This window comes from Haplochromis burtoni, unplaced genomic scaffold (assembly GCF_018398535.1).
Source record: "Haplochromis burtoni strain Fernald_Lab_line unplaced genomic scaffold, NCSU_Asbu1 Contig_301, whole genome shotgun sequence".
Lineage (NCBI taxonomy): Eukaryota > Metazoa > Chordata > Actinopteri > Cichliformes > Cichlidae > Haplochromis > Haplochromis burtoni.
This window is the reverse complement of record NW_024582662.1, coordinates 43,106-59,057: the sequence shown is the minus strand read 5'-3', so window position 1 is coordinate 59,057 and position 15,952 is coordinate 43,106. Positions and strand designations below refer to the sequence as shown.

Below are 15,952 nucleotides of genomic sequence, written 5' to 3'. Positions count from 1 at the left end.
ACCTGCACCACTCAGCACACACCCAGCCAACAGTACCTTTGTTTCTGTTTCTGCACCACGATATCATCCCACCATCTCTCCTCTCCTGCTCAGGTAATTTCAAAGCAGAATGTCTCCATCCATGACACACTCGATGAGACATCTTTAAGGCATCTTGAAGTACAACCCTGTCAACTCACAGCCCCTCTCTCTCTTTCTAGTATAAAGCATCCACTCAGTCCTCGTCTCCTAGACTGAAGAGATGCTTGTGAATTTTTAATGGCCCTATTATGCTTGTGTGTGCGCGAGTGAATGGGGTCCATTGGCTGGGAGTCCACACTTTCTGAAAGACAAATGGTCAGCTCGCTTTGGAGCGTTGGATACAGCTATACAAACAATTCAGCTGCAAGGAGGCAGTATGGGAGGGGGAGCTCAGAGGGGACATCCCCATCAGCTACTGTGCACCTGAAGGATTCATGTGACAAAAACATTTTAAAGTCACAGCTGGCCTTTTGTGATAGTCTTTATCACTGTTAGTTAGACCTTTGTAGGATTCCCATTTATTTGGGACCACCACTACGCCTTTCTACTTAAAAGGGAGTTGCCTGTGGCTTTAGTGCAAATCTAATTTGACACATACGAAGGGAAAAGACTTGCCTTTTCTCACCCTTGACCTTAAGCTTATGATGATGTAGGCATGCAGCTTGGTTCATACATTTTTGGACAATGATAATTTTTGTTATTTTGGCCTACTTCTCAACTTTTCAAAGAAGAGCTTTGAAGAAATGTGGAGAACTATTCCTGAAGACTGAGGTGGTCACATCAAATACTGACTTTCAAGCTTGTTAGAATTGTTGAAACACTGTTTTTGCCCTATATACTCCATTTACACTAATGTTTGTGCATAAATTACTGCAGCCATTTTACCCAGAAAATATGAAACTATTTAAAAAAATAAAGGTTGGTTTGAGGTTTTTGGATAGTACTATTGCTTGCTACATAGCTTGAATTGCTTAATAATGCACTTAAACTGAAAACTATTAATTAAATCTTTAAAAATAAATGGTATGAAGTCTAAAATACAATCATAATTACAACAGAAATATGAGTAAAAGCAGAAAGTAGAATAAAATAGAACCGCTAGTGCTGCTACAAGTTTGTTTACTCGGCATATAAATTCAAAGGCATCATTGTTCTGACAATGGAAAAAGTTCACATAGCAAAACAAATTCATTAAAAATAATTGCATGTTCACATAATGAATTTTTGAGCCTCATTCTGCTGGATGGTCTCTTCCTGCTAAAAGGGAGTTCTTCCTTCCCACCACAGCTGAATGTCACTCATTAGGATTTTCTGATTGTTGGCGTTCTCTTTACAAATCACCTTGAGACGACTTTTGTGGTGAACCTGTGCTATGCAAATACAATTTAACTGGATTATTATTGCTATAAATGACCAAATTCAAAGTCAGACAACAAAATGCCAAAAAGTAATCTTTACTTTGACAAAAGAAGTGTAACAAAAAATAATAATAATAATAATAATAATAAAGGACACAAAAACATACATGTTTGCATGCGCCTCAATCTAAGATTGAGATAAGGCTACAAATAAAACACACATAAAAAGACTGGAAATGTTGTATGGACTTTATTCTATCCATGTTCTCTCTGAATCAATGCATCTTGTGTTCTCTTTATCTTAATCAAAAGGTAAAATGCACCATTTTCTGTCCTTATCCAATTCTTGTAAGGTCTTTGATTCACTGCCTCTCTTAATTTCCATATACAAAATAAGGATGGTGGGTATTATTTTGTTTTTATTCTCTACTAAACAGTTTATTTTTTCCTCCTCTCCTGGCGAGTTCCTCCTCTGTCCAAACAGAAGCTTTTCTTCTTCTTTTCTTTTACTTCTTAACAATTTGGATGACGTCCTCGTGCTCCATGATGTGCGTTAGGCCCACTCTCTGAGGGCTGTACTTGGTACTGGTTCCCTAAAAGACCGAGAGACAACACATTTTAGTTCCCCTTCAATCAAAGGGCTTCATGTTCAAGTGTAAACTGTATATTTATTTGCCTTCTCTGCTCTACGTTTCAAAATGAGAATTTTTCTTTACATCTCTAGTAGAAAGAAAGTGTCTGTTCTAAATGCCCTGTGACCAGGACGTCAGCAGACTATGTTTACTCTAGTCAAGAGTACAATTGTACAGAGTTAGCTCAAACGGTTCATAGGACAAGCAGAAAATGTGTCTCTGAAGATCGTTGACCCAGGAAACTTGAACTTACCCAAACCAGGGCATATTTGAACTGGCTGGCTAAAGTTCTGTGGATTCGATGACACTGCAAGTATTTAAAGACAAAAATTAGACTGTGCACATAGTTTGCTTCCAACTTATTATGCGTGTAAAAGCATCTGACTTGAAAATGCGCTTTCCTTACCACATGTTCTACACTTGCTCCTCTTCTCATGATGATGGCATCATTAAAGTCAGGGCGCTCTAACAGAGAAAGCAGAAAAGGGTAAATTAATTTAGATCTAGTGTATATTCATCCATGTAAGACAAAAGTCTCACAAATGACTAAGAGAAAAATACATGTGTGCACATGTGGATACCTCCTCTTTTCTTTGTATAAATGCAGATCAGAGCCAGATATTCCCACAACCTTTCCAGAAGGTAATCCAGATTCAGCTTCATCCCACAACTGAAACATACAGTCAGAAAAATAGGATACTTTTACCTCCTTCATACTAGAGATGGCACGATACCACTTTTTTATGTCCGATACCGATACCGATATCATAAATTTGGATATCTGCCGATACCGATATGAATCCGATATAGTGTTTTTTAATCAACAAAACTGTTTTTTAAAATATCTTGCTGCATTTTGCAAGTCTGCAAGTTCATACTCAAGTTTAAAACAACAACTACACTAAAGCTATTCTGTTATACCTGTATGCAAAAAAAAAAATTTCATAGTTCAGCAATACTGATCAATCTAATAAACTTAAACCTACACCATCCTCCCTATTCTGGTATTTTAAAGAGTACTTAGCGTAAATATTAAGCAACCTAACTAATAGGGTTCCAACTCCCAGCAACAACAAAAATAAATAAATAAAAAATAGGGAACCACCCCTCACGCGCCACCTCATGATGCTTAATCGACGTAATCAACCTTAATTTGATGCAGTGTGAAAAAAAATGCACAGAAATCAATTATTTTTCAAGAAATATTAAATAGATTCAACATCTTTCTTCAACAAAATTGCAGACTGCACAGATGGTACCTTCCCAAAGTAAAAAGTACTATAGCTTACTAGGGTATATATATTAGACTTAATAGTCACTATATACAGTAATTGACTTCTATTCATTTTGCATCAAATTAAAACTTTGGGTGTCAGATAATTATTTATTAAAAGCTAGACATTTTAAATGAGAATAAGAAAGAAAAGTATGTCTTAGGGCATGAACAGTGAAAAGGGGGCACAATCGGCCCCCCTGGCTAAACTTTGCTAGATCCGCCCCTGCACAGTTACCAGCCGTCAGCTACGTAGAAAAAGATCCTGGTGTAGAAAGTAAGATTAAATAAATTCTAACAATAGCTTATCAAGCTTAAACGTTCTGCTGTTGTTCAGCCGCTGGTTTCCTCTTTCTGGTGCGAAGTGGGCCAAAAACAAAGACGGACTCGCGACAGAAAAGCTGATCAGCTGATCATTTAAGCAGTTTCACGATTGAAGTACCAGCTGGAGAGCGAGAGGCAGTCGCTCGTTAAGCTTAGCGTGGGAATGCTTTACAAACATTCAGAGATGGACTTACACGCTTGCTTTACTTCTCTCGGGGATAACTTTGTCGGAGATGAAATGCTAGCGGAGATGAAATGCCAGGTTGCTAGCGAAGCTCCACATGCTATCCAGACCACCGACAGGTCCCGCATGCCACAGCTGCTCTATCACGTGATGCATACTGCTCCGACGTGCTAACGTTCTGCGGTGAGTTACGGCGTGTTGCAAGTTTTGTGAGGTGCTTTCGTGATATTTAATGGATCGGATTACATTTTTTATTTTTCTCCGATATCCGATCCAGTCATTTAGGTCAGTATCGGACCGATACCGATACGTAATATCGGATCGGTCCATCTCTACTTCATACAAACAGAAAAGGTGTGAAGTGACTGCTCTCATTTGAGAAAAAAAAAAAAACAAAACTCTGTGAATCCCTCCAACCTTCTAATTAAAATAAAGGAATTCCTTCTGTGCTGCTGCAACTACACGAGCATGAGCACAATTATAAGTTGCATTGTTTTACTTAAGCCAGCAGGTTTCATGTGTCTGCTTCTTGTATTTTAAAAGTGACTAAAGAAACTGGACTGTGCACATACAAAGTTTTTATATAATATAAAAATGTCATATCGCAATATCATTGCTATAGCAACGTCATGTGTTTAGATTCCCAGGCATGTCCCCCATGATTACAATTACTTAGTAATAAGGCACTTAAAGGGAGCTATTTCAGAGACCTTCAACTAGTCAAAATACTTTTTAAAGGTAAACAAAGGAGACGACGAGTGCCACTGGAGCCCACACAAGCTTAGCTTCATGTGGATAGAAGTTACTAACACAACTTAAGCTGCTTTAGAGTTCACATTTGCATCATGCGCGGTCACTGGATATAATGCTGCTGCTGGCACTCAAATTAGGTGGTGTCATCAGTGGCAGCTCACTGGAAAAGGAGGATGGGAAATTTCCTTCATTTAATGACACGAACAAACACTGGTTCCTGCAAACATCAATAAAACGTTGCGTTTTTTTTCCCCCTTCATTGTCGGAAATTGTGAGCGTTATTGCAAAGTTTCTTAAAATATCATGATTTGATTTGAACTGTACTCTGGAGCCAGTTAGCTAACTGACATTCATTATGGTGTTTATTTCTTGTGAACCTGTGGAAAGATATCTGACCTGATGACAACACTGTGAGGTCTGCGTGCTAGGCGGTCCACTTCCTCAATGGAGATTTGATCCACCTTATTGTACACCTGTGAACACACACACACACACACACACACACACACACACACACACACACACACACAAAGTCAAAGTTCAAGAGATTTGCCCAATATCTCAAAATTATTTCCCTTTTGTTATGAGTCAAAAAACAGAAAATCATCTCAAATCTCTCTAAAATGACAAGGAAGCTTCTAAATAAGTCCAAGGCTTTAACTGACTCACATATAGGCAAGGCATGTAAACTCTGTTCCCAACAATGACGTCAATGAACTCGTCTGGTGTGCAATCCTCCCTGAAGAGAACCTCTGCATTAAAGATTTCTGAGGAGCAGAATTAAAGGAATAACCAGACACTTCTGCAGCCTACTCACAAATTACGTCACAGAAATGCTAACTGGGCTAAATGTACATCAAAGAGATCAACGAAGGATACTATATTCATGAAGTATGAGCTGAACGAGCTTCTCCGAGCACTGGGTGAGAGGAACTGTGGAGTTGAAGGAGAGGCCGCCACCTTTCTTGGGCTACAGGGGAAGAAAAAAAAAAGCACATTTGCGCTGAAATTAATGTTTGTTTTCCAGCTTCAAAAATACCAGTGATACATAACGTGGTCATTTGTGGTATATCGTGATGTCTGTAGCTAAAAGCAGAATCGCACATCACAAAGAATCACTTAGAGGAAAACATCAAATCACTGCTTTGTGCATATAGGGTATTATTAGTATAGTTATTCAGACTTTTGCAGAGGAGAGACAGTGGCTATACTGGACAAAGGATGCTGAATATGGAGCTGCAAGGCAGGAGGCAAAGAGGAAAACCTGAGAGGAGACTCAAGTGAAGGAGGACATGTAGAGAATTGGTATGACAGAGGAGGATGCTAAAGACACGGTTAGATGGAGGCAGATGATCTGCTGTGAACTCCAAAAGGACCAGCTGTACAATAATAAAAAGATTATTATAGTTAAAGTATAGTTAGAGTTATTCGGTGTTAATAATATCTCAGTTCAATTAGGTAACTCAAAGATAACTCTGCCGCCCAGGATGTTTGATATTTGCGCCGTCTCAGACAGTCAACTCTATTTATTTAATGTGCACCATGAAAGATTAACTCCAGTAACTCAAACTGGCAGGAATTTAGAACAGATGTATTGATAAAAATATAAATATCTGCAAATGTTTAGTGTATTGATAATGTATTGCAAGAGTCAGGGAAAGAGCAGACTGCTGTGTTGATATTTTGCTAAACCCCTTCAGTAGTTATTGCCACCATCAAATCAACATTTACATATAGAGAACAAACAGCCAAATGGCTGTTTACAATCTCCTTATTTCAGTTATTCCAACTGTGAGACAAAAAAAGACAAATATACACACTGTACCTTGAAATAAATATTGGGTTTTGTTCTGTTGAGTCTGATGCCCACTGACTCCAACTCCTTTTCTAGAAGTGCCCTAAAAACAAACAAAAAAACAAACAAAGAATATGTTTGGATAAGAATTCTAAATAAACACTTGTGTGTCCCTGAAACTCCATCCAAGCTCTCCAAACTCACAAACCTCTGAACATCTCCTTTGGTGGCATCCAACATCATGACGACAACATCTGCTGTCCTGGCAACAGCGATCACCTGTCGACCTCTACCCTTGCCTATAAGAAGTATAAAAGTTAGAGATCAGCTTAACACAACAACTACAAATTAAGGTCCTTTATTCATGATTTTTTTTCACAGTTTTTAGAAGCACTTACTTCCACAGGTATGATTTAGTTTTCCCTTTCCCCACAATATTAAACACAGCAACAAATACATGTAAAATCATATTCATCTGTTTATAAATAATTCTAACCACAACTATAAAAACCACACCCTTATACCTAAATATTAAAGTCTCTGTACACTTTAAATTTAAAGCGAAAAAATATAAAAATATAAATCCTAAGTGTACCTTGAGCAGCACCCTCAATGATTCCCGGCAGATCTAGCAGCTGGATGTTGGCCCCTTTATACTGAGGGAAAACAGAGTAGAAGAGTTTCAAGATACAGCGCTTAACACACTGTATGTGTCAAAATATTTTTAATGTAGATGTGTGTACCTCTATGACACCAGGTATGCAGGTGAGGGTTGTAAACTCATAGGAAGCAGCTTCACTTTCCGTTGATGTCATCAAGCTAAGGAAGGTGGACTGCAGAACACAGCAGAGAATGAAAGTGTCAACGTTAGTCAAAGATGGTGTTTTAGTATGTTACGCAGCCTTTTGACATGTTTGTAGTGTTACAAAGGCAAAGGGAGTCATTCTCTCTCACATGAAACACTGTGTACTCCAGAGTTCTTCTGTTACTTGCTTCAGCCACCAAAATGCGCCAAGCCTTACACGTGAATTATACTTCTGCATCAGATCTATGCCATAAAAGAAACCCCATTCTAACCCTATGCTGCAACCTTCTACATAACCTGATGTTCACCTGCAGGGGCAGCAGGTGACCCTGACACCCTCCTCCAGCTTATCTAAGGAAACACTGAGGCCTTCCCAAGCCAGCTGAAAGATGGGCCTCAGACCTCCTCCCATGCCTGAAACACATCACCTACGTATGGTCCAGGAGGCAACCCAGTCAGATGCCTGAACCATCTGTCCAGAGCTTGTGGCCACAGTGGAGGATCAGAACACGAGCTGGTAAATCAACAGCTTTACTTTCACGATCAGCTCTCTCTTCACCACAACCGACTACCAGTCTGTTATAGTACTGATGCAGCACCAATTAAACTGTCAATCTCTCGCCCCATTATTCCCTTACTTATTAGCAAGACCCTGAAATTCCCACTTGTCCCAGCTTTGGAGTGAGCACTCCACATTTTTCTGGTAGAGAACCATGGCCTTGGACTTGGAAATGCTAATTCTTTTTTCTATCGCCTTGTACTCGGCTGCAAAGCTCCCTAAACAAGCTCGAGGTTGCCGCTCAATGAAGCCAAAGAATATCATCATCCAGCAGAGACGAGATTCTGAGACCACCAACTAGCTATGCCTATGAATTCTGTCCATATAAATCACAAAGACTCCCCTTAACACTAATTTAAACAACAAATAAGAGTTATGGCATGCAACTAAATTTTATTTTGGCCTCAGCTTTGTCATAAGGGCTAAGCAATCAGAACAAACTGGACTGAAGGGTTTTTTAAAGAGACAGGACTTAAAGCTAAGCCCTTCAGAGGGTGACAAGAGGTGTTGCTACAAAGTACAAGCAAACATTAATGCTCAAAATTACCCTTTTTAAAGCCTTTAAAAGTTATTCCAGAAAAAAATCCAAAATAAATTAGGATCCAGCAAATGATCAGAATAAGGCATGCTTCAAGGAAACCTGAACATACTAAAATTTACCCTGCTTTCTCGTGGTAGGATTATGGAAAAATAAAGACATTATTAGAGGAAGACAAGCACAAACTCCTTTATCTTCTACGTCCAGACCAGGAAACACAACCCACCGTCCACCATGTTGACATACCTTACCCACAGAGGGGAAACCGATGAGAGCAACACGGGCATCTCCTGATTTCATGACATCGAACCCCTCCCCTTTGGCCCCTGCTGACTTGGAGGGCTCCAGAAGTTGAGCTCTGTATTTGGCTAGCTTGGCTTTGAGCAAACCCAGATGGTACTCAGTGGCTGGAAGTAAGAGTGAATGGAAAGGGGGATAATGGAGCTGTTAATGCTGCAATTAAAATAACAACAATACAGTTGTTTTTAGATTGTACTTAACATATGCATAAACAAAATGTGGAAATAAGACTAAATATTGATTCGTCTTGAGGTATAATGCAACACTCATAGCTGACAAACACACACAGCTGGGTACAAGTTGGTCCATTGTGGCGCTAACAGTTAGCGCTGCGACTTCTCCCTCTCACCTTTGTTTTTCTGTGTTCGAGAAATTTCTTTCTCTATTTCCGCGATTTTCTCCAGGATTCCCATGGCTGAAGTTCAGACAGGTGTCAACGCTTACACTGTTAAAAAAAAATCAGCAAATTAAAAAAAAAAGAAACGTGTCACTCCAGAGTTGTTAGCTTTGTTAGCCGCCCGGCTAACCGGGCAACTAGTAACACTTTAACAGTTGAGAAACAACAACAAAAACAGCGAGTGAGGATATGATAAAGCAAGCGAGCACCCGAATACAACACGGGTAATGTCAACAGCTTAAATTATTGAAATACTGTAGAAAATTACACTTTAGCAGAGGATACACTCAACAGCATGCACAGTTAACCGACATCACCAACCGGAACACGGTCCGTTCCAGTGAAATGTCCGGGAGGAAACAAGAAAACTCGGGGAAACTTTTACCGCGTGTGTCGATGTCGTTACATCAGTCGGGGAAGTGACCGCTTGTGACCATGACACTGTCGCCACGGTAGAGGAAATATTAAAGAGCAATTACCCGTCCACTAAGAGGCATTTGCATTTTAAACAGCTATACGTCCATGCCTGTCAAGTGTTCAGTTAGCGGTATTAGCTTATACGTAAAGTAAGCATGGCTGCGCCCACGGAACCGAGAGGATCACAGGTGCCCTCTGCGTTTGAAGGATTCCCCTTTCCAATGGCTAGCAGACCACCGGAGGACAGCTCCGGTAAAGAGCAGGAGCAGACCGGGGATGTGAAAAAGAAGCCATGCAGGGCTTGTACGGACTTTAAATCGTGGATAAAGATGCAGAAGAAGCAGGCGACAACTGCTAGTGGTGGTACCGCACAGGTGACACAATGGAGTCAGGCTGGAAACTTGACAAATTACTTCGACGGTGTAAAGTTTATGATGTCGTAACATTGTGATTCACTGTTTTAAGATTTGGTTGTGATGGCAGCCAGCAAACTGGAGAGATATCAATATGTATTTGTGATAACCAAACAACCATAAATCATTCATTCAGACGGGGCAGCAGGCCACTAGTCTCTCTTGAATTCATCAGGTGACTGTCTGTGTTGATCCTGCAGGAGACAAAAGCTGCAGATTCAGAGCCACAAGATCCCCAGTGTCCGCTGGACAGGGAAGAGCTGGGCCGCAGCACTTGGTCCTTTCTGCACACTATGGCCGCGTATTACCCGGATCATCCATCTACCACTCAGCAGCAAGAGATGGGGCAGTTCATCAACATTTTCTCCAAGTTCTTCCCGTGTGATGAATGTGCACAAGACCTCAGGGACAGGTCAGAACCACACGAGTGCTGCCAGATTTAATGTACAGGGCTGAAAGTCACATATCGGCACTTGCGCACATCTTCACACATAAAGGATCTTAGAAATGATTCGGCATATTTTACTCTTTTATTTACCACCCTCACACTTTCAGATGCTTTAGGATGAAATGCCACGATCACCAAACCACATTTCCTCTCCACAGATTGAAAACCAATCAGCCAGACACTAGCAGCCGCCACGCTCTTTCTCAGTGGTTCTGTCGTCTTCACAACAACATCAACGTCAGGTTGGGGAAGCCTGAGTTTGACTGTTCCCGTGTGGATGAGAGGTGGAGAGATGGATGGAAAGATGGCTCCTGTGATTGAGTGATTGTGCTGAGAGAGATTTGAAGACTCGAGTAAACCCCGTCGTCGGTATAAAACACCACTAAACTGAGCTCATGTTTGAGTGTTGGGTTTTTCTGGTTTTGTTTTAATATAGTATATTTAATCTATTAATAAAATTAAAGATTACATAATAGTTTTCCTCAGTGTTTCTTGAGTTCAGATCCTTTCAGTTCAGTTTTATTTGTAAAGCACTGAAACATAAAAACAGTTTTCTGCAATATTATAGAGAGAAACTCAAAACATTAAACTCAAGATTCTGGGTTATATCGTAATCCTCTCTTTGTTGGAAGTGCTTAACCACGTATGACTCTCACTTGACCATTAGAGCAAAGACACCTGTGTATTGGTCCGTTATCACCAACCTTCAGTGCTGTGGAAACTTATCGAGTCATCATTTCTTTATATTTTGCTTCCCAAGAGCCAGATTTTCTTGTAATTTTTCAAAGTGGTCCTAAGCAATAGTTCTCCAGGCTTTCTGAAAGTCTTTCAAAGTTTATCTTTGGACATCCAAAGTAAAGCTGGGAATGTCCTTCAAGAAACCTGGAGAACTATTAATGAAGACTACTCAAAGCAGGGGTGGGGAACTCCAGGCCTCAAGGGTCGGTGTCCTGCAGGTTTTAGATCTCACTCTGGGTTAACACACCTGAATCAAATGATTAGTTCATTACCAGGCCTCTGGAGAACTTCAAGACATGTTGAGGAGGTAATTTAGCCATTTAAATTGTCTGTGTTGGATCAAGGATACATCTAAAACCTTCAGGACACTGGACCTTGAGGCCTGGAGTTCCCCCACCCCTTACCCACAGAAAAGACAAGAAAGCTGCCTAAGAGAGTTCAGACTGTGTTGAAGAATAAAGGCAGTCATAGGAAATATTAACTTTCATTTTGTCTTGTATACTGCATGTTTCAGTATATCACTGCACCTATTTCCCATTTTCCCAGCAAAATATAGAGAAATGAAGAGTCAAGACTTTTGTTAAAGTACTGTAAATTTTGGACCAGTAAAATTTCTAAATTTCTGTCATTTCATTTTTTACTATACACTATGCAGTGTTTTGTCTGCTGGTCTGACAAAGTAATCACTCAACAGAAATCACTAGACTGTGTAAACGTGTGACAGAAATGTGTCTGTTTTCCAGAGGGAATAAAACATGTCTAATCAAAATGATTGCATTTGTGAAAATTTAAGCACAGTGACTCAAAAGACTACATAAAAGCTCTTATTTTGAAGAGTTCTTATATTTGTTTTACTGATCATATAATTTTTTCTCTATTTATGCCATATTCTCCTGCCATATCTTGTCTAGAATTATTTCCTTTATAACCCTAGTGTCATCACACATTCAGTTTATTTCCTCAAACATAGACTATTAAACTACAGAAAACATTAGTGACTTCTAGTGGTGTCAGCCATAAATGCACTTCATTCTATAAATCAACACATCTACTGCTTCAGTGGCCTTTCTCAGAACACTTTACATAAAACAATTCACTGAATATTAAAAATGGTACATTTGTTTTTCTCCAGGTGTAATAATATAATATTTTTTAGTATTCACAATGCACTGGTTGTACAGCCAAGTTGCATTTATTTAATTTATGTAGTATTTATTGAATCACAAACCACGTGTCCTCAGGCAGTGTACATAAATTTACCAGGAATGACTTGTAAACCTGTGCTGGGATTTTTAGTAAGGCTGATAATGTTGATTTTTATGGTTCAGTCATCATTGAGGATTCATGAATGAATAAATATCCCATGATGAGACACTTGTGACTATACTTTCTGTGGTATTTGGCATTCCTGCACTATCATAAGACTTTTCTTTATTTCATATTTCATAATCGCAGAGTGTTTGTGACTGGGGCACGCACAGTCTCACCCACTGTATTGTTTATAGCCTGCTTAGCTGGATGCTAACTTATATGAAACTCCTGGAATAGTTGTAAACCTGTAGATTTAGATGGTGCTCAGGACAACAAAGACATGCTCAGGGTTAGGAGATTTAAGCAAAGTTTACTAGTAATTCAAAACAGTAATTTTATAGAATAAAATCCAGTTCATCCACGTAAAATATCTGAGGTGCCAAAAGCTCCAAAAGCTCACTGATTGCATTACCAACAACCAACCTAACCTTAACCTTTTTAGCAGACAATAAGTGGTAATGTGTGCTTAACTTTTATTTGTTTACATAAAGTTTGGCCAAAGATTTGGGAAAAGTATGGCAACATAAGCTGTCCCACACGGGTATTGTGTACTCTGTTTTTGCCATTATTAATCCCACTAACCTACTGCAAAAGCCCTTTGAGGTCAAACATAAATGTGTATTTCATTAACCTGTTCTATTTTGAACCAACAACATTGGTCCAAGTGGCCTCCATCGTTTTATCCCCGCTCTCACGCTATCCTCCTATAATTGTATTCCATTATCCTGTTTTATTCCTGTGTAACAACATTAAAGTGAGCTCTGGCATAAATGGCCTATCCCGCTCGTCCGTAGCGTGGGCACGTTCTGGCTCCTGCACGTTCTCCACCGAGCGCCCGCGCGCCGTTTGGGAGCGCGCAGGACCCGTCCCTACAGCAGCGAGCAGCAGCGCATCCATCCTGCCGTGGAGCCGGGAGCGTGGAGCCGCGAGGAGCGCACACACAGAGCGACAGAAGATGGACGGAGTGGGATCGTTCGGAGCGGGCCGGTCCGGGTCCACTATCGACCCGATTACCTTCGCCAAGCAGCCCCAGACCATCCTCAGAGTGCTGTCCTGGGTGAGAGCGGGTTTTCACGGTGCTGCCGTGTGTGTGTGTGCGGGGGGTGGGGGTCCTCTCTGTTGTCGTTGCTGCGCGAAACCAGTGACGTGTTTTCCCTGTAAATACAGGCTCGAGAAATCCACTAAAAGCTGATAAGGATGCGGTGTAAATGGAGACATGAAATCAATGTTAATGCTGGGGGTGATTTACAGAAATGTGCTGTACAGGGTGTAACCAGGGCCTGGTGCTTATCTGACACCGTGACCAGTGATTTCACTACAGACGTGTGTGTTTGTGAGGTGTAAACGACCTCTCCTCACCTATTCTCTTTCCCTTTTTTTTCTTTTTCTTTTTACATGCCACCTGCCAGTGTTTAACAAACACTGAGCAGCAGACCGGGTTGTGCTGAAAATAAGAGAGGCACATCCATATTCACTCATCAGCATTCACGTTTCTGGGCAATTGTGCTACTTATTTACGGTCCCATTGACCTACCACTTCTTATTTATCATTTCACCTGTCGTTTACACTGTTAAGTCACAATTTTCAGCTCATGATTTTGCTGATTTACCCCTACACTGCCGTCGCCGTTCGTCATCCCACCTGTGATTGGTCCGCGATCGTCGTTACGCACGGAGGGCCACGAGAAGCTTCGTGCCCTGACGTTTCGTGTAGGCTAAACGCATCACCTCTGGGTGACACAGAGAAGGTCTTCCTCAGTGGTGCCAGGGCCTCAAAAGGAAGCCAGTGGATCGTATGCAATTAATGTCATCATCATCACGTGATTTTAAAGAATTTGACTGGATGCAGAGGTTGCCACGTCGAGTTAATATACGCGCTGTGATGTACTTATGCAGAAAAAGCTGCCTCACTTTATAGCTGTGGCCACTCAAGATGGAGCCTTTTGAACTCTGCTTGATATACGTTAAGGTAGCCCTGTGCTTCCAGCCCCATGTGGTACTTCCCACCACTGCAGTGGCAGTTTACAGAAGACAGTATACCAGGAATCTATTTCAGGAGGAGGGGGAAATGAATTCTAGTCTGTAGTGGGAATCCACAGTAAACAGGCAATTAGGTTAATGCCTTTTCCTCTCGTTTGTTTAAAAAAAAAAGCTATTCGTCAGTTAGAAATCTCACGGCAGGATTTTTTTAATTAAGGAAGAAGCGAATCAAAGTTTAGAGCAGGCAGGTTAAAGGAGAAGCCAACTCTTAAAAAGACATATTGTTTTTAAGCAGCTTTTATTTTTTTTTATCACAACGATTCACTAAAAGCACCCGAGTGTGCGTTTACTCAGATTAAATCCACACATGTGATTAGTTTAAAATGTGGACCTGACATTATTCCTTTGTGTGTCCCCTCCACCTCTGTCATATGACCCACAAGCCCCCCAGTAGGAGTGCATTTTTTCTTTGTGAGTGTGTGTGTCAGTCACATGGCCCTACTCTTCCATGAGTGTTAGTCAGCTGATGAACAGAGGGAAGAAGAAAGGCTGAAAATGAACTTGAGAAATTTAAGTTGGAGTTTATGGTAGTAGGTTTACGTGCAGTTACACACACACTGCCTCGGGACTGTGTGATTCTTTAGGGGAAGCGAAGCATCCACCTCTTCCAGTCGGTCAGAGAGAAAGAGGGGAAATTAGGTTAATGCCTTTTGGTTTGAGTATGCTCAGAGAGATGCTTTTGAGTAGTGTAGCCACAATCCCGCTTCCAGTGAGTCTGCAAGCAGTGTTTGTTTGCTGGATAGACAGAAAACTGAAACAGTATCGCTTTAAATGGTAATCTGTTTTTGTTGTTTTCTTTAATCTAGCTCTTCCTTCCTGTCGCTCACTTTGTTCTGACTCTGACTCCACCCTCTACTTTCCCTTCGAACAACAGATATTTTCCTTGGTGGTCTTCGCCTCCATTGTGAACGAGGGTTATGTCAACATGGGCAGCGAGCGACTCCACTGCATCTTCAATAAGAACACAGACGCGTGCAACTACGGCGTGTTCGTGGGCCTGGTTGGCCTGCTGGCATGCTCCTTCTTCTTCCTGCTTGACTACAAGTTCTCCTCCATCAGCTCTGTTAAAGACAGGAAGAAGGCTGTAATGCTTGAGATCGGCTTCTCAGGTGAGGATGTGACATGTGATGGGAGGTCTTGTTCGCAGACACAAGCAAACAGCGAAGGCACAGAGCATTTCTTCCAGGCTGTCCTGGTGTGTCTGAGTTATGGCAGCTACAGGAAGTGATTCGTTTTTAAAAGGTCTTGCTGTGAGAAGAAATCAAGAAATCAAACAAAATACATCATCACTAGTGCATAATGCCAAACCGCGTAATGGGACTGTGCACTGGATGTTTTTGGAAAATGTACTTTTAATCTAAATGGTTCGGCACTTTTGTGGTTAAAGTCCTATCTTTTAAATAGGACCTTTTGTGTTAAGTTGGGGTCGGCTTCATCCTCTGTGGCTCCTCTGCTTTGGGGTGTGCCACAGGGATCTATTCTTGGGCCGTTATTGTTTTCATTGTACCTCTTGCCTCTTGGCGCGATTTTCCGAAAGCATAAAGTGCCATTCCATCTATACGCAGATGACTGCCAGCTCTACTTACCTTTTAGTCATTCTGATAGTCTCCCAACTGGACCTCTGCTTGACTGCCTTACTGATGTCA

At 41.0% G+C, this 15,952-nt stretch overlaps 3 protein-coding genes across 5 annotated transcripts in view; 2 read left to right on the top strand and 1 right to left on the bottom strand.

Moving 5' to 3' along the window:
* Positions 1–1,614: 1,614 nt before the first annotated feature.
* drg2 (developmentally regulated GTP binding protein 2) lies at positions 1,615–9,404 on the bottom strand. Of its 3 annotated transcripts, none has more exons than XM_005945433.3 (14): positions 9,325–9,404; positions 8,892–8,987; positions 8,489–8,649; positions 7,084–7,173; positions 6,936–6,996; positions 6,549–6,639; positions 6,371–6,443; positions 5,425–5,515; positions 5,215–5,312; positions 4,942–5,018; positions 2,593–2,681; positions 2,418–2,476; positions 2,265–2,318; positions 1,615–1,972 (listed from the first exon to the last, which is right to left on the bottom strand). In XM_005945433.3, the coding sequence occupies exons 2-14, from the start codon at positions 8,953–8,955 to the stop codon at positions 1,886–1,888; spliced, it is 1,095 nt and encodes a 364-aa protein (XP_005945495.1). In that variant the 5' UTR covers positions 8,956–8,987; positions 9,325–9,404; the 3' UTR covers positions 1,615–1,885. The 3 variants fall into 3 exon arrangements, with proteins under 3 accessions (XP_005945495.1, XP_005945494.1, XP_005945496.1); XM_005945432.3 differs by lacking the exon at positions 9,325–9,404 and adding an exon at positions 9,208–9,308; XM_005945434.3 differs by lacking the exon at positions 9,325–9,404 and adding an exon at positions 9,261–9,279.
* A 103-nt stretch (positions 9,405–9,507) lies between these two features.
* gfer (growth factor, augmenter of liver regeneration (ERV1 homolog, S. cerevisiae)) lies at positions 9,508–10,692 on the top strand. The gene is made up of 3 exons (XM_005945435.3): positions 9,508–9,730; positions 9,970–10,181; positions 10,376–10,692. Exons 1-3 carry the CDS (start codon positions 9,512–9,514, stop codon positions 10,536–10,538), a joined length of 594 nt encoding a protein of 197 aa, XP_005945497.1. The 5' UTR covers positions 9,508–9,511; the 3' UTR covers positions 10,539–10,692.
* A 2,406-nt stretch (positions 10,693–13,098) lies between these two features.
* The window catches only part of syngr3a (synaptogyrin 3a), a 9,287-nt gene continuing 6,433 nt past the window's right edge, over positions 13,099–15,952 (top strand). The window contains exons 1-2 of the mRNA XM_005945431.3: positions 13,099–13,323; positions 15,181–15,415. Coding sequence (XP_005945493.1) covers positions 13,222–13,323; positions 15,181–15,415 — 337 coding nt within the window. The 5' untranslated portion in view covers positions 13,099–13,221. The remainder of the gene's footprint in view (positions 13,324–15,180; positions 15,416–15,952) is intronic.